Genomic DNA, 25,777 nt, shown 5'->3' with positions numbered 1-25,777 from the left:
TTGAAAGGGAACGTATCAGGTTATGAATGTAACCATGGTTCCCTGAGTAGGGAACAAGACACTGTGTCCTCTAGCTCCCTGCCATGCTTCGGACGCAAGCTTCAGACGAAGAAGTGAATGACTTGTTCTCCCAGTGCCTATTTATAGTCGCGCCGGTTAAAGACCGGTTAAAACACCAACGAGTTGGCCAGCCACAGCCTCTGACGTCACTCAGAGGCTGTCGCCGGCCAACTCGTTGGTGTTTTTTCAATGTGTGCTTCAGACACGGGTCACGATAAGGTTTTCACCATAGCGACCCCTGGACAGAGGATGCAGTGTCTAGTTCCCTACTCAGGGAACCATGGTTATATTCTGATTTTAATGCTAATATGCCTTCTTAAGAACTTGTCATAATAAATACTGTCTTAAAGGGTTCTTGAACCTTAAATTTTTAATGCTTTCTCCTCATTTATCCATTTGTTTCTAATGCCCATCTTGACCAGGACTCTGTGGTAGAATATTGTATCTCAGCGGGACCTCCCTGGTTAAAATAATCCCTGGTTAAAATAATTGCTCTAATAATTGACTCTTGGTAGCAGAATTTTAAATTTTTGCCTTAGGGCCAGTGTTAATGTTGGCATGGATACTGGACCAACTAAGCCAGCAAAAAATAAATAATAATAATGATAAAATTAAAAATCCTTATTGTTGAAACCTGCAATACAGTTCTAATACAGACCTAGTCTGTGTGTTTGTTCAGAGGCTAACGGGATTAACCTTGCATCTCTCTAAAATGGAAATGTTTTCACATAACCACTCCTGGAAATTTTTCCCATTGCAAATGGCTTGTGATTGTAACATGTGTATGTTGCTTAGCAACTCCAGATGGATGTGCATTAGGTAAATCATTTTACACCATGTGAAAATCCAGAATGGAGCTGAAAGGTATTTTCACAGCATTTATAGGTGCCCATCTTTCAAGCAGTTGTCTCATCGAAGCGAATTTAACAGTGGAGCTGGAGAATGTTTCCATTGCTCACGTTGGACTGTAATTGAAAGGAACAGAGAAAATGATCATCTGGACTTGCTAACACCCAAGACGAGAACTTGGATTGATGAGAAAGCGGTGAGCAATGTTTTCTAGTTCCGCTTTATTTGCTGTTTAAAATGAAAAGAAACAATAAGGCCCCACTATGTTCTGTGCTCCAAGGAAAGCACCGGACGTTGGGTAAACATGGTCAACCTGGACCAGAAATGGACCTGGTTTCACCACAGTGGAGTTGGTTGGACATCACAACAGCAGTTTGGCAGAATGACAAAGCTGGTGTCACTCTTCAACCCTGGAGAATCCAGAATATGTTCCAGTGCCTCAACAACTCAAGTGAGTCAATTCTGGATTAAGCAAAGACGATTGTTTACGATGTTTTTACTGAGTTGTTAAGCTACCAGAATATAGTCTTTCAGTGAGATCATTACTTCTTCGAAAACATTTAACTTCAAGGAGGGATAATTAAACAAACTAATAAGGAAATGGCTTAAAGTGTTATGCATCACTCCCTAAAAATGTCCTAAATCATTATGAGCCTTTCATGTTGAGGTCTCAGTTTGTCTCTGAAATCTGTTATGTCTCGGTCTCAGACGACATGCTCACATTTCTGACCGCCTGATGTGCTCCGCAAATGAAAACTGGAAGAAAGTTATGAGCTCCAGTTAGATTATTCCTCGACAGCAACACAACTCTTGGAAGTTTGTTTCCACAGGGACACAAAAAGGCTTCAGGCTGATGCTTGTGAAGTGAAATAATCACTAGATTTAAAGTTTTGCATAAAAAATTTGGGGTGCACAGATATTCCGATCACATATTGAGTGTTGCAATGATAACATGTTTTTGTAGGCCATAACAAAAAAGATTTTTTCCATCAGATTTGGATTATTGCAGAAGAGAAACCATGTGACTAATAAAGGTTTATGATTCTTAGACATTTTTTTTTCATTATGATAACAGCTTTTATGAATTATGAAGCATTAATACAATCGCAAAAAGCTAAACATAGGCTATAAATGAATTATACCATGGTCAAATGACTTTATTACCAAAACCATTAAGCTTCTGGCAACTCTGCAGTCTTTATTTTAAAATAATTTCCCTGAAAGTTTGAATTAGAGAAGTTGCAAAAACCTCAAGTATAAACAACACAAGGTTGAAAAAGTCACCTAGCGAGTAAATTAGTTTTCCTGTTTGCCGCTTAGTGCCCCCAACAACCCCTGTAGTCTCATTTAGCTATTTGTTAGCAACCATTCTTCAAGACAAGTGAAAGCTTTAAAGGTGCCATCTGTAATGTTTGGCAAAAAAATCATGTCATACTCCACATTCCATACCAGATGGTGGCAGTATGGCTCAATAAAGTGAATTGGTCTACTCTGGAGTAACAAACGAGAAACGGCATAGTCTCTATGCTCCGCCCCTACCTTCACAACAACCCTACAGCCATAGCCGAAGCCTAAGAGGACATTTTGCCTCCAGAGGAACGTTGGGTGATGTCAAGTGATATTGAAACATGACATCTTCAAGCTACTCCCCTTCACCTTTACCAGTCAATATGTTCCTATTGGTTTTGATCATATTACATTTTGAGTTGTATATACACATTATTTTAATTAAATTAATTTGACAGACAGCATTCTGTCAACATCATTGGTAAACATCAGACAGCTGATCAAAGCTAGCGCCAACTAACGTAACCAGAGCTGCCAACTCTCAAGCATTCACCGTGAGACACACACAATTGACTCTTTTCACACGCACGCCACACATCAATTTTCTCATGCACAGAAAAACCACGAAGCAAAGAGGACACGGAGACCAACAGACTAGACAGAGCAGGTTAGTTATGAAATAAAATAACGGGTAAGTTATAGATAGCTAATTATCAAACGCAGCTACGATTAGCCATCGCTAACATTAGCACATTTATCGAACAGCCTTCGATACATTTCTATGTTATAACTTCCCGAAAACAAATACACAAACATATAAAACAAACTTCTAGCGAAATACTAACAGCATCTAAAGTTAGCTTACCAATCCAAAAGAAATGTTGCAAGTTCGGAGTGGAACCTCATTTCTTTCAGGTCCATCAGTTTTCTCCAGCGATTGAAAGCAGTGCTGATGTTTACTCTGGTTCGGCTCCTTTTCTTATCGGATTTGATTTGTGTTTCCAAGCGCGGTTGTTTCCCTGTAGCTGGTGACGCTCTCTTCCCTGAACTGAAATGAAGTAGTGTGCTGTACTTTCCACACGACTGACATCAGGTTCAAGTACACGCCCACAAGCCATGCGTGTTATTCGTGTATTGCAGGTTGGCTGGTGGTTATGTTGCCCGCATACCGCCTCCCATGGCCGAAACTGGTATTACGACACCTGTCGGGCCGGGGCTAGTAATGCTAATGCTAATTAAGGTTGATATCTCTGCAGCACTATAACTTGCCATTTTTTTATGACATCATCGCCCTTATTTCTTCTCATTCTTTTGATGCGTGTAGGTCATGTTATGGATATTTTTACCTCAATTTTTGCATATGGCACCTTTAAAAAAGTCATGATGAGGTATAATTGATGTTGTAGTATAAAACATGAAAATATTGTGTGCTTGTGTTAACCACAGACCTTATCTGGCCTACAAAAATGCATCAGCCCTGCAGCACTTCATTCTGTACACATTTGCTGTCATTTATTTTGTTTCCTTTGTTAATAAATACAGAGATTGCTTAGCCTGTGATAACAGTATCATCCATTACAGATCTGCCCATCCTTAAATGACATGTAAAAACAAATCAAACCACAGTTGGTCGCATTTCGTGATCAGAATAATCTGCGAAGTTGACCAGACTTGCCACAAGTCAAAAATCTGACAGTGATGTGGCCTAAATGATGTCATTTCAAATATGAAGTAAAGTCGTATCATGACATATATATGGCACTTACATTTATTCTGCACAATGGGAGGCCTTGTATAGTTTCCAATGTTGGCATAGCAGCATATGGGAAATCTAACAACAATAACAAACACAATTTTTATAACTTCATACCTTCTTTGTTTAATATTATTCAAATCCAAAAACTTCCAACTTGTCTTTGGACCCCCTGTATTTTTTGGTACGCACAATGATGTGAAACTCTTGTTGTTGGGCAAGACAAATGTATTCATTAAAATATTCTATTGAATATGAAATGTCTTTTTTAGCCAACAAACACTGTAGTTCTTAATGGAACAATGAAAGATACGTTTTTGTAACCTAGCATGTAAAATCAGCTCTTCAAATGATTAAATTCGGGGCTCTTTGAAAACTTGCAATTTATTTTGTTTATTAAATGCGACAGAGTGCTAGACTCCACTATAGTTCTGTTGTGCAAACTTAAACCTCATCTCTGGAGAGGCATTAAAACTCAAACAAAACACAGGAGTTATTAATGATTTTTGGCTGGGTTTCAGACAGCCATCATGTTTTATGGTTAGAATTCGGGGAAATGATTTAATGGAAAAGGTTCAAGGCACTAGCCTGGCTGATTCAGCTTTCCTTTTTCCTCTGCAGTTTCACTTGCATACCTAATTCATGTTTTCATATGTTTCTCCTCCACAAGCGTACACACAAACAGATCCCCACTTTACTTTTAGAGGTCATGGAAAGGTCCTCCCTACAGGAACTGATTTATGAAATGCTAATATGCTATGAAATGGATGGGAAATGTGCTGTTATGATCTCTTTCTTTTTTTGTGTGTGTGTGCCTGGCACCATTTTATCTTCATCTCTAGGATTATGAAGACTAACATGCACCAGACAGCACTCATAAATCCGAGTTAAACATCTGCACGATTATTCACAAAGATCTTACATCATGACGTTTGCATGTTCCCGGTTGAAATATGAGTACTTGTGCATGACACACAGCACCTTCTATATTTTACAAATTACTTTCCTGGTCTTAGTTTGAACAACAGGCTCATGTTATTAAAAAGGCTTTATAATAATTTTGTCCCAGGACCTTAATTTGAGTAGATAAAATCAAGTCCCATACTGTAAATATCCTGTTTCACTTGGGATAACATCACATAGTGGAAGTAAAATGGGTTTTAAATACAGTTTAAAGTGGTGTATCCATTAAAAATCATTCAGAATCATAAACTGTACTTTAGGGTATTATTTTCTTTGCTTTCTTATTTATTTATTACTATTTTAGATGATGATGGATAATGATAATTATGATTATAATTATTATTATTATATGCATAGCTTAACCTGTATGTATGGTCATGCTTTCATACTTAAGTGGTGTATCTATAGTTTACAGTTGCATTTTTTTCAAATACAAAAATTATGTTGATTTTATTTATTAAATTTGTTATTATTTTATTTTATAAAATAAATAAAAATAGTTTTTTATTTAATAAAATAAGTAGTTATTTAAAAAAGTTGTTTAATAAAAAAAATGGAAAATTCAGTGTTTCAATAATTATACTTATGAAGGACCCTTAGATCACATGCAAATTGACGTGTGTTGTTTTTTTGTTTTTGTTTTTTTTGTATGTGTGTTTTTATTTTACATTTTTTCATTTGTAATAATTTTTTTACATGATCATTAGTCATTCATATGATTTATTATTTGACTATTGTGACTAGAGGGGCACATAATTTATGTCATGCCAAAAATTCTGTTTGACATTGACTTTAAAGTGGTTCATACATATAGTTTATTTATTTATTTATTTAATATACAAAAATATTTTATAAATTTTTTTTTATTTTATAATTTTTTTTTATTATTTTATTGTATTGCATTTTATTCAATTACCCCCAAACAGTGCTTAAACAATTTTACTTAAGCATGTCATGCCAAAAATGCTGTTTTTTAAATGCAATATATATATATATATATGTATATATATATATATATATATACATATATATATATATATATATATATATATATATATATATATATATATATATATATATATATATATATATATATATATATATATATATTTATATATATAGTTGTATTTTTTGTATTTTTATTTACACATGCAATACTTCATTAAAGTTTGTCATGCCAAAAATTAAATTTTATATTGACTTTAAAAAGGTGAATTTACAGAGTTTATTATTTTTTGTATGTTTTATATATATATATATATATATATATATATATATATATATATATATATATATATATATATATATATATATACACACACACAAAACACACACATGTATAATGTATGATATATCTCAATGCAATAGTTTTGCAATATGTATTATAACATGCTGTTTCGTATTGACTTTAAATAAAAATCACTTATTTTGAATGTTTATTTTGATCAGGCAGTGAGTTTGTCATCGTCTCATGGGACACATTAGAACATGGATCACATGCTTGAGAACGAAAGGGAAGGACACACAGCAGCCTGGGAAAGGAAACAGACGTCCAGCGGCTCAGTGGCTGTCATTGCGAAAGCAAATTCCCACTCTAATTACCATCAAGAGTTTCTGTGACTGTGTGCGTCTCTCTCACAGCACAGGCTCTCAAGACACTTCAACTGGTCTTCCAGCACAAGCAGGTAATGTAATCTGAAGGGGCTGCTCCAAAGGCAAGGTAAGCGCAATTATAATTTAGATCATAGAGTGGGGTTCTATTGAAAAAAAATAAAAAAATAATTATTAACACTATCGGGTGGTGCTAAAGGTCATAATAAATGTCTAGCTGTTAGTGAAGAGGGAATGACAAACCGCTGGACTCAAAATTGACTATTATCCATGATGTACAGATGGGTGTACTGTATAAAACATCTCAACCATTAGCAATGAGATTTCATAGAAAGCATATGTTCTACTGTTTCTATTAAGAAAAGTCAAATGTCTCACATTTGCCAAATGTTGCCAAATTCTCATTCAGATACCAAATGATTTGAATTGCACTTGCCTAATTTTAGAGTTTTTTATTATTAGTCTCTCAAAAAATAAATACTTTTGTGTAGGAGAACCATTTGAGACAAAATTGATACTTTAATTAAATTTTAACTGAGAGCTCTGTTAACTTTCCATGTTCTCAATTTCCTCCTGTTATGTGTCTCATGAGTTATGAAGGAGATATCTCTGAGAATTTTTCTTTGGGTCGAGACTGACTTTCCAAAAGCCATTTGATAAATAGTGTAATGTAAAGAGTGTAATCTGAACCCTTGTTTTTGCAAATAAAAGGTCTTTCACACATGTTTCATAATGAAGGATGGTGGGTGTATAAGAAAAAAAAAATGTACAAAAGCTTACAAGTGCTTGTGGGAATAATGAGCCTTTTTGGAATATTTTGACACTGTTTGAGCCCAGCTTAGACACATGCTGGTGGAAAGATTGTTCCATTAAATCAGAGCCAAGAGAAAATGTGCATCTTGCCCATGTCAGTAAAAGTCAAGCATACTTAGAAGATATAAATCACCAAATGTGGGAGACTCATCAGAGGGGAACTCTAAACAAGAGCTCTGGAAACATGATAAAGTGAGCAAATGGATCACAGCCATAACCATGTCAGCTGAACAAAGAGACCACTTAAATATTGTGCTTTATGAGACCACCTCCTCCACCTCCACAGCCCACCGTGGCTTATATTTCTCATCAAGATAAAGAATATTCTTCAGGCCGCATTTCACAAATCTGTTTGAAAGGCATTAATGCAGGCATTGTTTGGACTATTTAACCAAAACACACACATTCTCTGCTTTTCTCTGCAGGGATGGAGAGAAGCAGGGCCTCTGTGATTTCTGCCCATTTCATCACATGTTTAGCTTTCGCAGGTAATCACAGCCTCACTGTATGAGAGATGCAACAGATGCAACCTCTGTCTTCTGTGTGTAGCAAACTAATGTCATTAATTCAGAGGAAATGGCCATTTTCAGATGTGAAATCATCCGTTGTGTAAATTATACACAATGGCTAATGGCTTATGGCTAATGCCCAATTTGTAATGCATCTTCTGTTACTTCATCCCAGGCTTGGTGGGAGCAGGGAAGCCCTGGTTGCCGCCAGAAGTGTGTAGGACACTGCTATGTGACAAAGTCACTTTTGATGCCAATGCTTATAAATTTTGTGTTGAGCCATTCAATCAAACCATGGCAAACACTGAATACCAACTCAGATGTCCCTGGCCAAGCACTAGAAGGTGAGACACTGGGTCATTATACTGGCTTCACAAAACTAAAATACTGTGTGAAACGGAGTTGTTCATCCTTTCTGACTTCTCGTAGAGCTTTCAAATGGGACTATTAACTAAAAATCGAAACCTAGTGTTAATTGTAATATAGTGATGAAATAAAATAACATATAAATTGGATAAAAAAAGACAAAACTAACAGAAAAAAAGTTGAAGCACTTACTAACTGTAAAAACAATAAAAAAAATAATAAAATAAAATAATAGCAATATAAAAAAAATGACAAAGGCACATTCAAATATGTATAAAAAGATCATTTCAAATTAAAATGAAAACCAAAAATATAAAGCATATTCAAAATGTTAATAAAACTATAATAGTAAATAAAAGAAAAATAATTTTATTGTAAATTTATTGTAATGTATCTTTGTATTTTATAGTAATTGTAATATCATATTTAAATTCTTTAGTCCTAATTTTTAATTTTTATTATTATTTATTTATTTATTTTTATATTTAGATTTAGATTAGATTTAGATTCAAGAAATATATCCTGAAGGAGGGAACAGAGACGTCATGTCAGATGGTGACCAACAAATTGGGTTCTAGCTTAGAAAGACCAATCTACTTAGAGTGTAAACTAAATGAGCCAATCCAAATTGGCATGCGATTTTTGCATCCAGCTGCTGCTGATCATAGTGTGAGTATAAGTAGAAAGTAGGTGTCAAGTTTTCACTGACGAGACGAGTCTGCGACCCAGCTGCTCAGCGCTGGTACAGGAGCTGTGGTGATGGGACGTTACCTACATAACCAAGACGTTCCCTTTCAGTCGCCCCGTCCAGTGTTCTATGGGAGTCTCCCGTGCCCCCTCTTTTTCTAGCATAGCCCAGGACTCACCACAAGAAGGCAAGCTACCATCATCATAGCACTACCCACTCAGTGAGACTGGATAACACTGGGAAAACTCACCCATTCTGTTTGGAGCAGGAATGTTGCGGAAGTCCTACCCTTCCCGAAGAAGGTTTCAGAACACTCAAATGATCAACCGTTTACATACATATGGAAGATAGAGGTGATTGTAATCCTCTTAAAAATTGTAGACTGTTTGCTGGGGAAACATGGGCTCTGAGGCTATACCGTGGACTTTACACATATGAGATCCACTTAGGTCTCTACATATGGAACCCTGCCCTCTCATGGTTCCATTATGTGAAGGCCTGGTGCCAGATGTTCCGCTATGTCTGGCTGCCGAGGGAATGGAGGAGCTCAACAGGGTCTACTGTATGGACTCTGGGGAGCAATTATAGCAGGCTGACCCAAAGCCGGGGGCTCTCAGTGCTCCTACCTGTTTGAGGTGAGAACACAGGAGAATACTTGCTCCAAACAAATGCTATAGAATCTAACGAACATGTTTGGGGGTCGCCCAGCCCGCAGCTGTACAAATATCTGCCAGCGAGGCACCATGAACCAGTGCCCAGGCATATGAAATACTTCTAGTAGTGTGGGCTCTCAACCTGAATGGGTAGGGCACACCCTGTGCCTGATAAGCCAGAGTGATGGCATCCACTATCCAGTGTGCTATCCTATGCTTGGAGATGGCATCCTCTTTCTGTCTGCCTGTAGCGAATCATCTCAAATGGGAAATATGAATAATCAATCATAACTAGTTATGATTAATTATAAATATTTAGATCCACTGTAAGTATTTACTTGACATCTCATTGTCAGCTGTCTGTCAATTCTAAGAACGTTACTTTCCTGTTTAAGGAAAACAACTTTCTTACTGTACAGAACTACTCAGAGAATGTAGCAAAAATCTGCATGGTTATTGACTCCAGTTATGAAAAAACAATGAACAAGTGTGGTATAAATAAGACTTTATTAACTACATAAACACTGAAAATAGTCAGCATAGGAAAAAGGGTTAAAGCTTAAGCAGTAAAGAGAAGAGAAATAAAGACATGAAGCTATGGTACAATTTGATATTTAGGAGATCTTCAGCCTGAAGGAAACATCAGTTTCTTAGTTCAAACACACCTTTGTAAAAGGTGCATATGATACTTAATGTATCAATTAATAAGATCATGAAAATACAAACAAAAAAAAGAGTAAAAAAAAAACAACAACAACATTTTTAAAGGAATTGTTCACCCAAAAATTAACATTTGATTAATGTACTCACCCTCAGGCCATTCAAGGTGAGTTTTTCTTCATGAAACAAATTGGAAAAATTCAGCATTACATCACTTGCTCACCATTGGATCTTCTGCAGTGAATGGGCAATAAATGCTGACCACCCTGAAGAACCAATTGTCCAACCTTGAGAGCTCAGGACACGGTGGAGGTCTCCACTCAAGATGTACCTTCATGGCAGCCCGGGAAAGCATAGGCATTATTTCCAGATCCAATTCAGGCATTGCTACAATCATGGAGGACAGCAGCGCAGCCATGTCCTTCTCTCCAGAAAGCTTCAGCTCACCCTCCAATGCAGCGATCGACATCCGGTTGTCGGGAGGAGCGCCAATGGATACTGCTGATAAGTTCCTTGTAGATGGCCAAGCACGTAGTGCAAAAGGAGCGATGGTGCCCCGAAGGTTAGTTCACTGGAGGGTTTGACATCACTTTTGCCCTCAGACCACCCGTGCTACTGCCTGAAGTAGCCCTCATCTGACTGCCACCATGATGAGAACTAGATCGAGGCAGAGGCAATGGAGCTCTGCCCCTTTGAGGAAATGGAGCTTGGCCTGCAACTCCGAGATGATCATCTTCCCACAATGAGACTAATCCACAAACACCACCTCAGCATGCTAAATTCCCAGGCATGTGAGGCAGCGATTGTAACCATTACCCAACACCAGGTAAAGACCACATCCAAAAATGCTCAGGTTATATGTTATATTTAGCAAGACCCACATCGTCTTTACAAAGATATAACGTTGAGTTTGCCACACGACATCATCTTTTAAACATGAATGTTCTTTTAGGCAAAAAACTATTTCAGCATGCTGAAGAGCACAGGGGAGATGGCTGCCTGCAACACAAACAGGGGGTAGTGCAGAAGTCCAGATGTGTTGAACCCTTTTGACATGGGGAAACCACCACTGCTAAAGCGCTGCACTGCCAACACAAAGAGCTCTCAAAGAGTGCGCTGAACTCGTTCAGTCTTCTTCTCTCAGTAGAGTAGTCAGGAGCAGAACGATGTGATCACTCAGCTCCGAAATGAAAAGCTGAATATGCACTGCACCTGCTAACTACTTACATACTCATGCTGTGATCAGCGGCAGCTGGATGCAATAATGTATACAAGCCAATGTGCATTGAATTGTTCAGTTTACACTCAAAGTCTATCTATCTATCTATCAATCTATCTATCTATCTATAATTTCTTGTTCAGGTTTATTGAGTCACAGCAGGAGACAGGACAAAAAGAACACTATTCCCCCAGTTCAGATCTGAATCGTAACATTGTTTTTCAATGTTTAGATTTTCATGAACAGTCACGACAAACCCAGAGCATGACTACACTCTACAGTCAAGACAACTCATCCGTGTGGGTCGTCTTAAACCAAAATATTTTGTCCAAGTAATTGCATATTCCAATGAGACAACAAATTACATCCTACCTTTAACTTCACTTTTCTGTAGTGCAAGGACCATCAATTCAGGGGGCCCAGGACAACATTTTTATAGTTTGGCCCCTACTTTCTACTAATGAGTAGGTTATATGAGTGGTTCTCAACTGGTGGATCATGGCCCAAAAATGGATCACTATTGTATATTGAAAAAAACTAGACGAAACAATGCTAAAAGTAAGTGATAATGCAACTAAGTATTAAATGATGTATAGATTGCCCTATCAATACACTGTCATATGGCTAGATGCATTTTAATAATAAAGAGGCTTATCAGTTTGAAAAAGGGAGGAGAAAACATTTCCTGTCACGGTTTTCGCTGCCTGAAGGAATACAGAGTCGAGGATAAACGGAATTAGGCTTTTAATATATCCAACACAGGGGATATCCAACATGGAGCACAGAGGTAGACACACGTAAGTAGCAAATGATGACAAGTGAGCACAAGTGAGAAGACCCGACAAAACAGAACTGAAGGGACACGGCTTATGAACAACAGATAATTGGGGAAACACAGGTGGATGGAATCATGAAATTAACAGGGACATGGAACACATGAGGAAGATAATGGACACACCTGGGAACTAATCAAACACGGAAAGACAGAAACTGGGTCACGGGCAAAAACACATTAAATGAGTCCAGGTGTGTGACAGTACTCCCCCCTCCCGGTAGGTGCGTCCTCGCACCGTAGAAACAACAGGGGGAGGCGTAGGTGGGAACTTGGGAGGAGGTTCCGGTGGAGGACGGACTTTCTAGGAGGGGGCCAGCAGACAGGGACCACAGAAGGAGGAGCCAGGGAGGAGACGACGGAGGAAGGAGCCAGGGAGGAGACAGGAGCAGGAGGAGCCAGATGGTCCACCAGAGACCAGCCAGGACGGAGATCCAAGGTGGGGTCGACGGCGGGAGGAGCCATGGTGAAGGAAGGGTCGACGACACCAGGGGGCCGACAGGCGGAGACTGCACCGGTGGGTGAGGAGCCCAAGATGGAGCAGCACAGCCGCAGAGCCAGGGTGACGTCGAGGATCCGGAGGGCCTAGGTGGAGCTGAAGGCTCAGGCGACCAAGGCAGAGGCGGGGTCCTGGCAGACCGCTGTGGAGCCGGAGTGACCGAGGATGGAGGTGGAACTGGAGGGAAGGAGGAGCCTGACAGAGCCGGAGGGATGGAGTGACGAGGTGGAACCAGAGCAGTGGAGTCCCGAGGCGGCGGATGGTCGACGACTGACCAAGGTGGAGCCGGAGGGACGAGGGAGCCCGGTGGAGCAGGTGGGATGACAGGCCACGGTGGAGACGAGGGAGCTAAGAGCCAAGGCGGAGCCGCTGGGTCGAAGGACCGAGGAGGAGTCCAGGGCTCGGAGGCTGGAGGCGGAGACAGGGCCTTAACACGCCAAGGCGGAGCTGGAGACTGGCAGTCCAGCGGCGAACCACCGCGCCCCGATGGCGCGGACTGAGGGTGAGCTGCGGGACTGGCTGGCACCAGCAGGGATGACGAGGAACTGGCTGGTCTAGGAGGAGGAGAGAGGAGAAGGATGGGAGGAAGGACAGGAGGATCAGGACTGGACGGAACCAGCGAAAGAGGAGTAGAGGGACCAGCAGGTTTGGGAGGAGGCGGGAGAGGGAGGCTGGGAGGGAATACAGGAAACACAGAAGATTCAGGGCTGGGCGGAACCAGCGGTGAAACAGAAAAATCATGGCTGGGCGGAACCAGCGGAGACACAGAAAATTCAGAGCTGGGCGGAACCAGCGGAGACACAGAAGATTCAGAGCTGGGCGGAACCAGCGGAGACACAGAAGATTCAGAGCTGGGCGGAACCAGCGGAGACACAGAAAATTCAGAGCTGGGCGGAACCAGCGGAGACACAGAAGATTCAGAGCTGAGCGGAACCAGCGGAGAAACAGAAAACTCAGGGCTGGGCGGAACCAGCGGAGAAACAGAAGATTCAGAGCTGGGCGGAGCCAGCGGAGATACAGGAAACTCAGGGCTGGGCGGAACCAGCGGAGAAACAGAAAACTCAAGGCTGGGCGTAACCAGCGGAGAAACAGAAAACTCAGGGCTGGGCGTAACCAGCGGAGAAACAGAAAACTCAGGGCTGGGCGTAACCAGCGGAGAAACAGAAAACTCAGGGCTGGGCGTAACCAGCGGAGAAACAGAAAACTCAGGGCTGGGCGGAACCAGCGGAAATGGAGCAGAGGAAATGACTGGAGGAGGTAGGAGTGGGAGACTGAGAGGGTATACAGGGGAATCAGGGCTGGACGGAACCAGCGGGGAAACAGGAAAATTAGGGATTACCTCCATAGACCAGTCCATCAGATCCAGAGCTTGCTCCTTATGACCTTCAGAGACTGTATACAGCTCACCCTCAGTCGCAGGAGTGTGGGCAGGGCTTTCCTCCACGCCCTCGATCTCCACGAGGACTCCCACGATGCACGGTGTTGCCGGCTCACACACCTGGTCAGTCGCGCTCTCGAGTTCCGGCTCCCTGTCAGTGGATGGCTCGGGCTCTGCGGCTGCGGCGGGCTCTGGCTCCGTGCGGCGTGATGGTGGCTGGCTGGTCTCTGGGTCGGGAGTGGGGCTGGCGAGGTCCTCTATGGGGCAGACGGTGAGAGGTGACCCATTTCTCGCCAGAGTCCACTCCACGTATGCGGCGAAATCCTCTCGAGGACCATCTTCGGACGACAACGCTCTGCATTTGGAGTTCAGGCTGGTGTTGTAGAAGGTGCAGAGCGCACCGTCCGGGTAGCTGGTGGCATTAGCTAATAGGGAAAACTGTCTGGTATGGTCCTCGAGAGAACGTCCTTCCTGCTTCAGCAGGAGGATGAGGAATTCGGGACGATAGAGGGGATCCATAGACACTAAGAAAAGAAAAGACTGTGAAAAAACAAAAGCAAAACGGAGGGAAGAACACGCAGTTTTCTATTTTCTCTTTTGAGGTCGGGTCTTCTGTCACGGTTTTCGCTGCCTGAAGGAATACGGAGTCGAGGATAAACGGAATTAGGCTTTTAATATATCCAACACAGGGGATATCCAACATGGAGCACAGAGGTAGACACACGTAAGTAGCAAATGATCACAAGTGAGCACAAGTGAGAAGACCCGACAAAACAGAACTGAAGGGACACGGCTTATGAACAACAGATAATTGGGGAAACACAGGTGGATGGAATCATGAAATTAACAGGGACATGGAACACATGAGGAAGATAATGGACACACCTGGGAACTAATCAAACACGGAAAGACAGAAACTGGGTCACGGGCAAAAACACATTAAATGAGTCCAGGTGTGTGACATTTCCCATATCAGTTACTGTTGAAGTTAATTTAACATAGAGTCCATGCATTTCATGGAACTATTAATAAATGTCAAATAAACATAAATGTTCTTGGGCCATTTCTTATGGAAACAAATAAAGTAAAAACAATAAAACATTTTTTAAAGGAATTGTACACCCAAAAATAAACATTTGCTTTTTCTTTTTCTTTTTTTTTTTTCAAGGTGAGTTTTTCTTCATGGAAACAAATTAGGAAAATTCAGCATTACATCACATGCTCACCATTGGATCCTCTGCAGTGAATGGGTGCCATCAAAATAAGAGTCCAAACAGCTGATAAAACAAAGCTGTTATCACAATAATCCACAAGTGATCCACACCACTCCAGTCCATCATGAACATCTTGAGAAGTGAAAAGTTGTGTGTTTGTAGGAAACAAATCCATCATTGTGTTTTAAATTTAAAGGTGCTGTATGTAGGATTGACACCGGTAAACTGGCAGTGAGCGGGTTTCACGAACCAAAACAAAGACCAACATTCCGGTCTAGAACGCACATTTTCAAAGGAGAAAAACTCACTGTAGCATTGTTTTTCAGATAAACAAGTATGTTAACTTAGCATGTTTTTTAAATACACTGAACAAACTTATAAAGCAAAACTTTGGTTTTGGCCCTCATTTTTCATGAGCTGAACTCAAAGATCTAAGACTTTTCCTATGTACATAAAAGGCCTATTTCTCTCAAATATTGTTCACAAGTCTGTCTAAATCTGTGTTAGTGAGCACTTCTCCTTTAACGAGATAAACCATCCACCTCACAGGTGGGGAATCAGTTTGCAAAACAAAAGAATTTCTGCACAAACTGTCAGAAACTGTCTCATCCTCATGCTCGTCATCCTCATCAGGGTCTCGATCTGACTGCAGTTCGTCATAACTGATTTGAGTGGGCAAATGCTCTCATTCAATGGCATCTGGAGCTTTGGAGAGGTGTTTTCTTCACTTCAATCCTGGTTTTCACTGTACAGGGCAGATGGCAGAGAGTGTGTATGGCGTCGTGTGGGGGAGCGGTCTGCTGATGTCAATGCTGGGGTTATGGTATGGGCAGGCTTATGTTATGGACAACGAACACAGATGCATTTTATTGATGGCATTTTGAATGCACAGAGATACCGTGACAAGATCCTGAGGCCCATTGTTGTGCCATTCATCCATGACCATCTCCTCATGTTGCAGCATGATAATGCACAGCCCCATGTTGCAAGGATCTGTTCATAATTCCTGGAAGCTGAAAACATCCCAGTTCTTGCATGGCCAGCATACTCAACAGATATGTCACCCATTGAACATGTTTGGGAGGCTCTGGATTGGCGTATACGTGTTCCAATTGCTGCCAAAACCCAGCAACTTTGCACAGTCATTGAAGAGGAGTGGACCAACATTCCACACTGGCCACACACGATTTTTATGCGCTCACTGTATGGTCCGATCGTCGAGTTGCGATTTGACTGCTCACACTATACGTGAGGAATCAACCGAATCAACACGTAGGATCCCTCAGAACCCGGATGTTTGTGCCGGTTTCTGAATAAACATGCTTTCCCGGGATAAACGCACTGCTTTGGTGATATGCGCAATTCTGTGTGCTGAAACGTCAAAAAATAAATAAATGCGTAGGCATATCTAGGCCGTGGCCAATATGGTTTATCCATTTTGCAACATGAACTGGAGGTAAGCAGGCATTTTCTTCCCTCTTTTTAAAATTTTTCTTTGCCATTACTCCACAAGTTTTCCCTCCATCACTTCAGTCCATGCTACACACCGTGTCACCATGGTTTAGTTTATGGTTTCGCACACACGCAGTAAGGGAAACGTGGAAAATCGGTTCGTTGCCCTGCTTCAATAGTGCGATACCTCACGAGAGGCGACCAAAATTTCTGACATGTCAGAAATCCATCCGACCAACCGATTGTCGGTCGGGAGAGGTTAATCACCTCTCGTTTCCCCTTGTACACTGCACGAACACTGCACGACAAATGACGCAAGAAAATGCTGAAAATCGGCCCGACCCAAAAAAGAGTCGCAGGAGTCAGAATTCGGCTCAAAATCGGATGAAAATCGCACAGTGTATGCCCAGCCTAAGGCACATCTTTGCAATAATCATGCTGTCTAATCAGCATCTTGATATGCCACACCTGTGAGGTGGATGGATCATCTTGGCAAAGGAGAAGTGCATACTAACACAGATTTAGACAGATTTGTGAACAATATTTGAGAGAAAAAGGCCTTTTGTGTACAAAGATAAAAGTCTTAGATCTTTGAGTTCAGCTCATGAAAAATGGGGGCAAAAACAAAAGTGCTGCATTTATAATTTTGTTCAGTTGATCCGCAAACATATTATGGTATTTTTATGCTTCATACAGTGTCTTTAAACCATTGTTTCTAGCCAAAATACTATACTAATAAATAAATACTAATGCATAATAATGCTTCCACCAGTGAAAAGTCCATCCCCTGTTGTCATCAAAATCCAGCAACATATTTGTTTAAAATGGCTTACTGTATTTGCTTTTAAACTGTGCATGTAAACATTGCTTGTATACTATGTCCATATTTCTCTCCCGATTCAGATTGAACAAAGTTTACACTGGAGAAAGCAATATTATAGAGGAGTTGCATTTTAGTTGGAAGAAACGGTTTGAAGCTGAAATTGTTTACTACAAACATGCAGCTTTTCACTTCACATGTTAATCGATGGACTAGATTTGAGTGTATTGTGATATTTGTATCAGCTGTTTGGACACATTCTGATGGCACACATTCAGAGGATGAGGTTGAGCAAGTGATGTGATGCTAAATTTCTTTAAATCTTCTGATGAAAAAACAAACTCATTTACATCTTGAATTTCCTGAGTGTGAGTGTGAGTAAAATTCCCAGCAAATTTTCCTTTTCTGTTTCCTGAAAATAAGAAATTTACCTGCTATTTTCTCTGGTCTCTCAGAGACTACGTCAAACTGATTCTGTGCCTGGAGGATCTGGCTAACTCCACATGCTGTAAAGACGTTTCCTACAGACACTACCTAATGCTGGACATCCATAAGGTTTATTTCTCCATGTGCTCATATATGCAAGACCCAGGAATTCCCATCCTTCTGATGCTCATCTTGCCCTGTGTCATCATCCCATTCTTTATACCATTCATCTGCCAGTACTTCAAACTGCAGGAGTATAGACTGCCAAACAACTAATGATTGGACAGTGTTTTGCATTTCAGAATGCACAATGTGCATGAATAAAAAGTACATATTTTATAAAAAAAATTTGTAGGCCTCACAATATATAAGTTTCCTAAAGTCCATATTGTTAGATTACATTTATGCATTTGGGAGACAATTATTCCAAGCAACTTATATTGCATTTAGGGTACAAAATATGTGTAATTGTTCACATATTCAGCATTTTTTTTTTTTTGTATATATTAATTTGTGTACATCCATCCTAATATGATGTTTATTTTGTGCTCAAGAAACATTTCTTATGACCAATGTTTAAAACTGTTGTGCTGCTTAATATTTTTGTGAAAAAAAAAAAAAAAAAAAGATTTTTAGGATCCTCCCAAAAATCTAAACAACTTACTGAAACCAAACTTTAAAGCAACTTTGCATATATTATGAGCTGGATGGTAGGCAAAGAAAATAAAAGAAAAGAGCAATAGTGTGTAATATATAGTATTTATATAACATATTTGAACCTTTTTTTTTTTTTTTTTTTTTTTTTTTTGCTACTGCTCAGCCCTATTCATAGCAGTCGCTAAACAATAATTTACACAGTCGATGCAAAGGCATTTTAAACACGTAATAAATATTTATTTTGACAAAAAAAAAAACAAAAAAGAAATTTGTACAGTGCTCTGAAAACAGTTTTTTCTTTTTACAGAATAGCAATCGGTACTGCTATTAAATATCCACATAACATCATAGTATTTTCAGTATTGCTAATGCTAAAGTAACACATCATTTTTACCATATGAACTCAAAATGTTTGTCTTATTTTCTGACAGACAAACTACATGTCTTTATGACCAGGCAACACTTTCAGATCTATAGAGGCCTTTCTGACACAGTCTAAAATGATGCAAACTCAAAAAGACTAAATGACATAAAGGATCTTTTCCAGTGTGTTTTTTTTTTTTTTTTTTTTGTTATCTAGGGGTCATTTACGTGGATCTAAAATACAAAGTAAATTAGTATTGTTTGTAATAGCATGTGACAGAGGTAAGCATTTTCCTTTGTACAATGAGTCTCAGTAGTCTGAACTGATGCACTGTTTATAACTGAGTAAAATGCTTTGTTAGAACCAAAACACTGTCTTTAGTGTTGTGTGTATCTGTGTGCCCTGCTGAATGCAAAATATGTTGGGTGCGAATGAGATTAATATAATCTGACTGCAAATATTTCTGATTGTCATCCATTTCATCACAATGGGAAGAAGAATGGTGTTTCATTCACAACATGAAAGCAAGTGAAAGTTCAGACATGAAGTTAAACACTAACACATCCTTCACAGCATCGGGTGGGTGGTCTGGACGATCAGGGTGGCACCATCCACCAAAACCCGACTCATTCAGACGCTCATTTTGCTGTTGCACCATTCATACTACTTCTTCTTCATCCTAGAAACCACACACAGGAAACAGCAGTCTAGAAGTACTGTTTATTCTCTCACATAAGCAAGTTCCCACAAAGTGTTTTCTTTTTCAACATCTCATACAACCCTAAAATAAGAGAGGTAAATGACTATGAGCTCCTCACAACTGTGTCCATCAACTATGGAGAACTTTGGGACTTCCACACCAGGTGAAAGTCTACCAGACAGTTGGTTATTCAAGCGCATAACCAGTCTATAAACATGTAAACTGTCACTATAGTTGCAGAGACAATAATGGACAAGAAATCTACGTCACTCCATGTACATTCACTGTGTCAGTCTGTGGCTCATGAATGAATTCAGTGTTAAAAAAAATTGTGCTTAAGTTTTAGCTTTGCAACCAAACTCCTCCTGAAACCCAAACACTCGTGGTTTCCAGCACGCTGCCGGTGGGTCATGGGAATAATGCCGCCAGATCACAGGTCGGCATTGTTTATGGACGGAACTATGACGGTATCTGATCATCTTCGAACCTCTGACTTTTGTTCTCGATTAATGAAAACATTCTTGGAAAATGCTTTCACTTTCGTCCATCTTTCGGTGTTTCGTTCAAGAATTCCACCTTTAGCGGCGCATTACGAATGCCCCCCGGCCGTCCCTCCTAATTATGGCCCCGGGTTCCAGAAACCCACAAAATAGAACCTATTCCATTATTCCTAGCTGTGGTATTCAGCTGCGACAGATGGCCTGCTTTGAACACTTTTTCTTTCCCCAAAGTAAACGCTCGGGCCCCAAGATGACCGAACACCCAGCTAAGTGCATCTGAGGTTGCGGCAGACTGACAGCCCACTCCAAGACCACTACAAGCTTTTAACTGCAGCAACTTAAAAAAAAAAAGACAACCTCTCCTAACCTGCAGAGAAATTCTATTCCAGACATATTGGTTGCTAATAGGGGTGTAACAGTACGCAAAAATCACGGTTCGGTACGTACCTCGGTTTTAAAGTCACGGTTCGGTTTCTTTTTCGGTACAGTAAGGGAAAGAAATGCAAACATTAAACTGCAGGTTGTTTATTACTAGAAACTTTTTTTAACAATTAGTTTACAAATATATATAAAATAAAAAAAGAATAAGAAATAAAATACTGCTGCAAAGTTCTTCACTAAATAAAATACTCTCAAACCAATATCATATAATAAAATATAATGAAAAATATACATAAATAACTATGATTACAGTGCAGCATTACCAATCACAGCTGTGTCGTCGGCGTGAGCGTGGCGTTTCTGCTGCGTGTGAGCTGCGTGGCGGTTGCTTCGCGTTTTCTGTGTCTTTACACACCAGAACCATGCCTGACGCGTCGCTGGCGCGCTGCTGCTACTGTAGGTGACATAGAGGGAGACCGCCGACAGACCAGGCTCTTATCTCCACGACAACAATATCTATACTTCATGTTGAGCATAAATATAAAGCATACTGATAAACGACACCGTCAACAGTTTTGATGGCAAAATAGACTATGTTTGACAGGTGTAATATTTGAAAATAGCATGCACGCATTTTACGCGCGTCTCACGTAGGCAGTCTGCAAGCTCTAAACTGTTAACATGGGAGCCGAATTAAAAACGGACACGGCACGCAGCTGAGACGCTTGCGCCACACATCCAGTGTGTCGCCGGCCTTAGAATCAGCTGCAGGGAGGGGATATGAGCTGAACGCGGATACTTCCGCCACTTAGTATGTTCGTTTGGAAACAAGAAAATGTACCTTTGTTCCGCTCAGAAAATATTGCATTCGGTCATTCGGTACACACGTGCACCGTAACGAAAGCCCTGTAACGAAACGGTCCGGTACGAATACACGTATCGTTACACCCCTAGTTGCTAATAAATAAAAGCAGACAAAATTGGTTAAAATAAAAATATAGAATACCGCTAAAAGAATCAATTATGAGGTGGAGCGCTGAGAAATTTGATTGACATTTGAGGAACTGGGCTACAACCACCTTCTGATCACTAGACTAGATTTTCAGCTTCTTAACAATAGAACTGATAGTCACACACAAACATTACATTGAATGGCTTTTATCCAGCATGCTCTAAAAATTATCAGAGCCAAATATGGGGAAAACTGGAATAAACTTGTACGAACTTGGTGATCACTAGGTTTTAGCCCAAAACTGTCCTGGTAGCTTCAAGACATGCCATAAGTGCCATAAGATTTTTACCATAGTTTAGTGTTTCTGTTCTTTCATTTTTTGAGCTTATAGTAACAAGTTTTGTTTTGGTACTCCTAAGTGTTGAAAATTTTACAAGAAAATTAAGAATGTTAGAAAGGCTGACTTAAGGAATCGCAAGGCCAATTGGTTCAACTTCAAGCCAAATTGTTAAAATGTTATAGGCAAATACTTTTGACCAGTAGGTTGTACTGTCACCAAACTATCTACTGTAACTTGATCTGAATATCATCTAAGAAATGACTGGATGAACTTTGTAAGAGGAGCAGCACAATTTAATAAAAATCCAAGATGGCAATCAATCAACTAGGTACAAAAGAGTCTGACAAGCTCAAAATTGTTTTAAGGCTTCCAAAGACAGAAAAAAAAATCAATAGTATAAAATCCAACAAATACAATAAGGTGCATCCAGAACTTCACTGCTTGGGCTCTCAAATGTAACACCGCTACAAAGTTGGGCTTGTATGTTTACAATCCATGAATCAAACCAGTTATGTAAAAAGTGCAATAGACAGATCTGTGCAACTTAGAATTTAGTGCTAATTCACAGTGGAAGATGAAGATTGACAAACTCAAAATCCAAAAACCTGAAAAGAAGTCTCTGTATCTTTCTGTTGCTCGGATTGTATTTACTCAAAGCAAGCCTGTAGAGATCGAGTGATGGCAGTTTGAACAGCAATGGTAGTGCAATAAACTTCAGACCATCCATAAAGCAACAAATATCTTCAAGATATACAGTATAAGAAACAAATAACCCCAAAGCAGATAACAGCTCTAAAAGTACCAGAGGAGCTCCATTTCAACCCAACAGGGAAGATAAAATCACACAGAATCTCCCTTGAAGATCTCTATATTATCTTTTCTCAAGCATGATTCAAAATGAGAATAAATGGAAGAGGAAATGCTTCAAAATTGCTCCACATTTTCCATCAGTTCGTTTCAAGTCCAAATTTAAAATGAATCCTACTTATTTCATCAATGAGAAATTCTGGCTTTGGTGCTCATTATTCAAAGCAATTTTTTCACACATAAAATTGGTAAGAACTCACTATGCCTCTGATTTTTATTTATTTTTTCTCCTGACATCATGAAGCGCGTTTATAGCCCTGTCCCTTCATCACCTGTCAACATTTTGCCATATAAAACTCACTTTTCACAATCCAATTAAACAGTAAATAAATTTAAGTATGACCCTTCATTTTGTCTAATTAAAAAATCTGTTTCATCAGATATAAGCCAAACCCAAATGCCATTTTTCAATGAAACCTCACTGAGAACTCCAACGAATCTCCTGAGCTATACAAATAAAGCCACTTCTAAGCAATAACGTTTGCCTTTGGGAAGTTAACATTTGTTGCTGAAGCTAAGATCTGTTGCTGCCAAAGGCTTCAAAGACTGGGAATCTGATTCTAAAGCATTACAGCCAGCTTGTTCTTATCCAATTTTCTTCTCTCAGCTACATCCCAATTGATAAATGCTGAGGGGAAAAAATTAAAAACCAATGTTCTACCCTTTTGGTGTGCGTACAGAGCTATCTGATGACTCAACTAAGGTTACATGGTAAAACACATCTGATGTGTGGCTTCACATGAAGTGCTTCAAAGACCCGCCATTCACAACCACAGATCTCCACTTACCGCTCTTAGGCTCGAGAGCAGCACTTAGGCTTGTGCTTTCCAAGAAACTAAACAATTATTCAGAGTAGCACAGCACTGCATGACAGATATTTCTTTATTGCACAATTTCCTCTTGTTTTCACACTAAAAAGTGGGGAAACAAGGAGCAAAAAGAAACACGTGCGGAATATATGTTTGTGATGGAATGATCTAGTCTAGCATGACTAGGCCAAGGAGTCTGTATTACGCATAAAAAAATCCAATACACTCATGGATGGCACAATATTTACAGTCCAAAGGGCAGCTTTCTCTAAAGGCAATTGCCCGAACTCTTAAGCATGAGTGTAATGGAACAGTTTGTCTTGTTTTCATGTCCATATGAGGCTGTTTTGTTCGCCAAAGGATAGAGATGAAGATGTTAAATGTGAAGTATTTAAATTCTTTTTTTCTCCAAATGGAATTGCAAACAGGTTACCTGAAAGTCCCTTCACGTCTCCTATTGCTCGGTCAAACTGCTAGTCCCGCCCCAAACTCAACTCATTGGCTGATCGTGTCAGGTTGATTAGGATGCTCAAACAAACAGAGCAATGTTTTTAATGTTGCTGCCTATGAAGGTTTGGAATAAAGGTTTTTTTTTTTTTTTTTATATAGAAAATACACACATCACCATTAAAGGTTTTGAAATGCAAGGGAAAATTGGATTTGTTGGCTTAGCGAAGATTTAAAAAAGGTCATGTGCTAACTTTTAAAATAGCCAAAGTTTGTCGCTACTGTCCATGAACCTGACTAACAATTTGGCAGCATGTTTTATCAAAGCCAAAGTCTCTCGCTCACTGGCAGTTTGACAGCCTTTGGAAATAGCATTGTTTTTTTTCTATTTTCAATATTCTATGGCTTTAACCTTTTTCAGTTGAACTGTTCCCGAATACACTGCAGTATAACAGCATAAGGAATGGAATTAGTTCTTTGAAAAGGGTCATGTTGAAAACGTGCACACAAATGCACTAATATTTATAACAGCAACATATTTAGCCATTAAACCCTATTTAAATTATAAATGCTAAATTTACATTAATAAAAAAAAAAAAAAAAAAAAACATTAAATATTTTTGGGAATCTTCAAGACAAATATACCGAAACAAAGCGAGATGTTAAAAATAAACATAAATTAATTGATTAAAAATATTATAATAATTTAAGTAAAATAAACTTTGAATGCAAATTAGTTTGGTATGAAACCATGTACTGAGAGATAAACCAAAAACTTAAATCAAATCAAATCAAATACACTTTTATTGTGAATCTGTTTGGAAGGCTAAAGATAAATAATGTTTTTGTTTTTGTTTTTTCTATTAAATGGGCTGTAAGCAATGTTAGCCATTTCGCTAACCCCCAGAAGCCAAATAATTCAAAATGACTGACAGTCTGAGAGTGACATCTGTCCGGAAGCAGGGACGTTTTCTGCATGCTATTTCATAAAATAAAAATATTTTTAAAAATCACTTATAGCACCTCTAAATGCATTGTAACTACTGCATACATCAATCAAAGTGGTATCACTACTGCATAAAGTACATCTAAAGGGACTGCACTACAGTTTTCAAGCACAGCAAAGGGACCGACCACTCTAAGGACACTGAGAGGTCGTGCTACTGTAATATTCAAACTCTGTGGTCAATGCCTACAGTAAAGTACAAGGCAACTAAGATCTACAGGCAGTAGGTCTGGACCGCATGGGTGCAGTGCATTGGGATGGGGTGAATAGGAGGTGTAAGAACCAACCTAATGGATTAGTCTCAAAATCATTGCACTTTGGGAGGTCTAAGGTGCATGGGTTGTATCTAATCTTATATTCAAAGGTCACTGGGCAGCAGCAGACAAACATTTAGGCCACATTTTGGAGTAAAAGGAAAATAGTATCCAAAACATGATCAGTGATTCTTTTTAGAACGGAGGTTTAGAAAATTTCAAAGTACATGTGAAATAATTCTGAAAGAGGGCAGTGCATCAGAGCTCTTCCCATTCTGTACATCTTTCCCATCGTGCATTCGATTGGTCAGTGAAGAAGAGGTGAGCCATGTGACTAGACAAGCATGTGGATCTCATTGTACTCATCCCGTCCATCTTCATCAAAATTGGGCGAATCCTCATCAGCATCCAACTGCGAGAACAAAAACAACATTTAAAATGAAATCAA

At 39.6% G+C, this 25,777-nt stretch overlaps 2 protein-coding genes across 2 annotated transcripts in view; one reads left to right on the top strand and one right to left on the bottom strand.

Annotated features, from left to right (window-relative positions):
- Positions 1-267: 267 nt before the first annotated feature.
- Positions 268-19,442, top strand: LOC127964608 (uncharacterized). The gene is made up of 6 exons (XM_052564869.1): positions 268-1,105; positions 1,190-1,360; positions 6,362-6,597; positions 7,762-7,824; positions 8,021-8,189; positions 18,082-19,442. Exons 3-6 carry the CDS (start codon positions 6,384-6,386, stop codon positions 18,326-18,328), a joined length of 693 nt encoding a protein of 230 aa, XP_052420829.1. The 5' UTR covers positions 268-1,105; positions 1,190-1,360; positions 6,362-6,383; the 3' UTR covers positions 18,329-19,442.
- Positions 18,923-25,777, bottom strand: part of LOC127964610 (anion exchange protein 3-like) — a 63,066-nt gene continuing 56,211 nt past the window's right edge. The window contains exon 22 of the mRNA XM_052564871.1: positions 18,923-25,741. Coding sequence (XP_052420831.1) covers positions 25,664-25,741 — 78 coding nt within the window. The 3' untranslated portion in view covers positions 18,923-25,663. The remainder of the gene's footprint in view (positions 25,742-25,777) is intronic.

This window comes from Carassius gibelio, chromosome B9 (assembly GCF_023724105.1).
Source record: "Carassius gibelio isolate Cgi1373 ecotype wild population from Czech Republic chromosome B9, carGib1.2-hapl.c, whole genome shotgun sequence".
NCBI classification, from domain to species: Eukaryota; Metazoa; Chordata; class Actinopteri; order Cypriniformes; family Cyprinidae; genus Carassius; species Carassius gibelio.
This window is presented reverse-complemented; position numbering and strand designations above follow the sequence as displayed.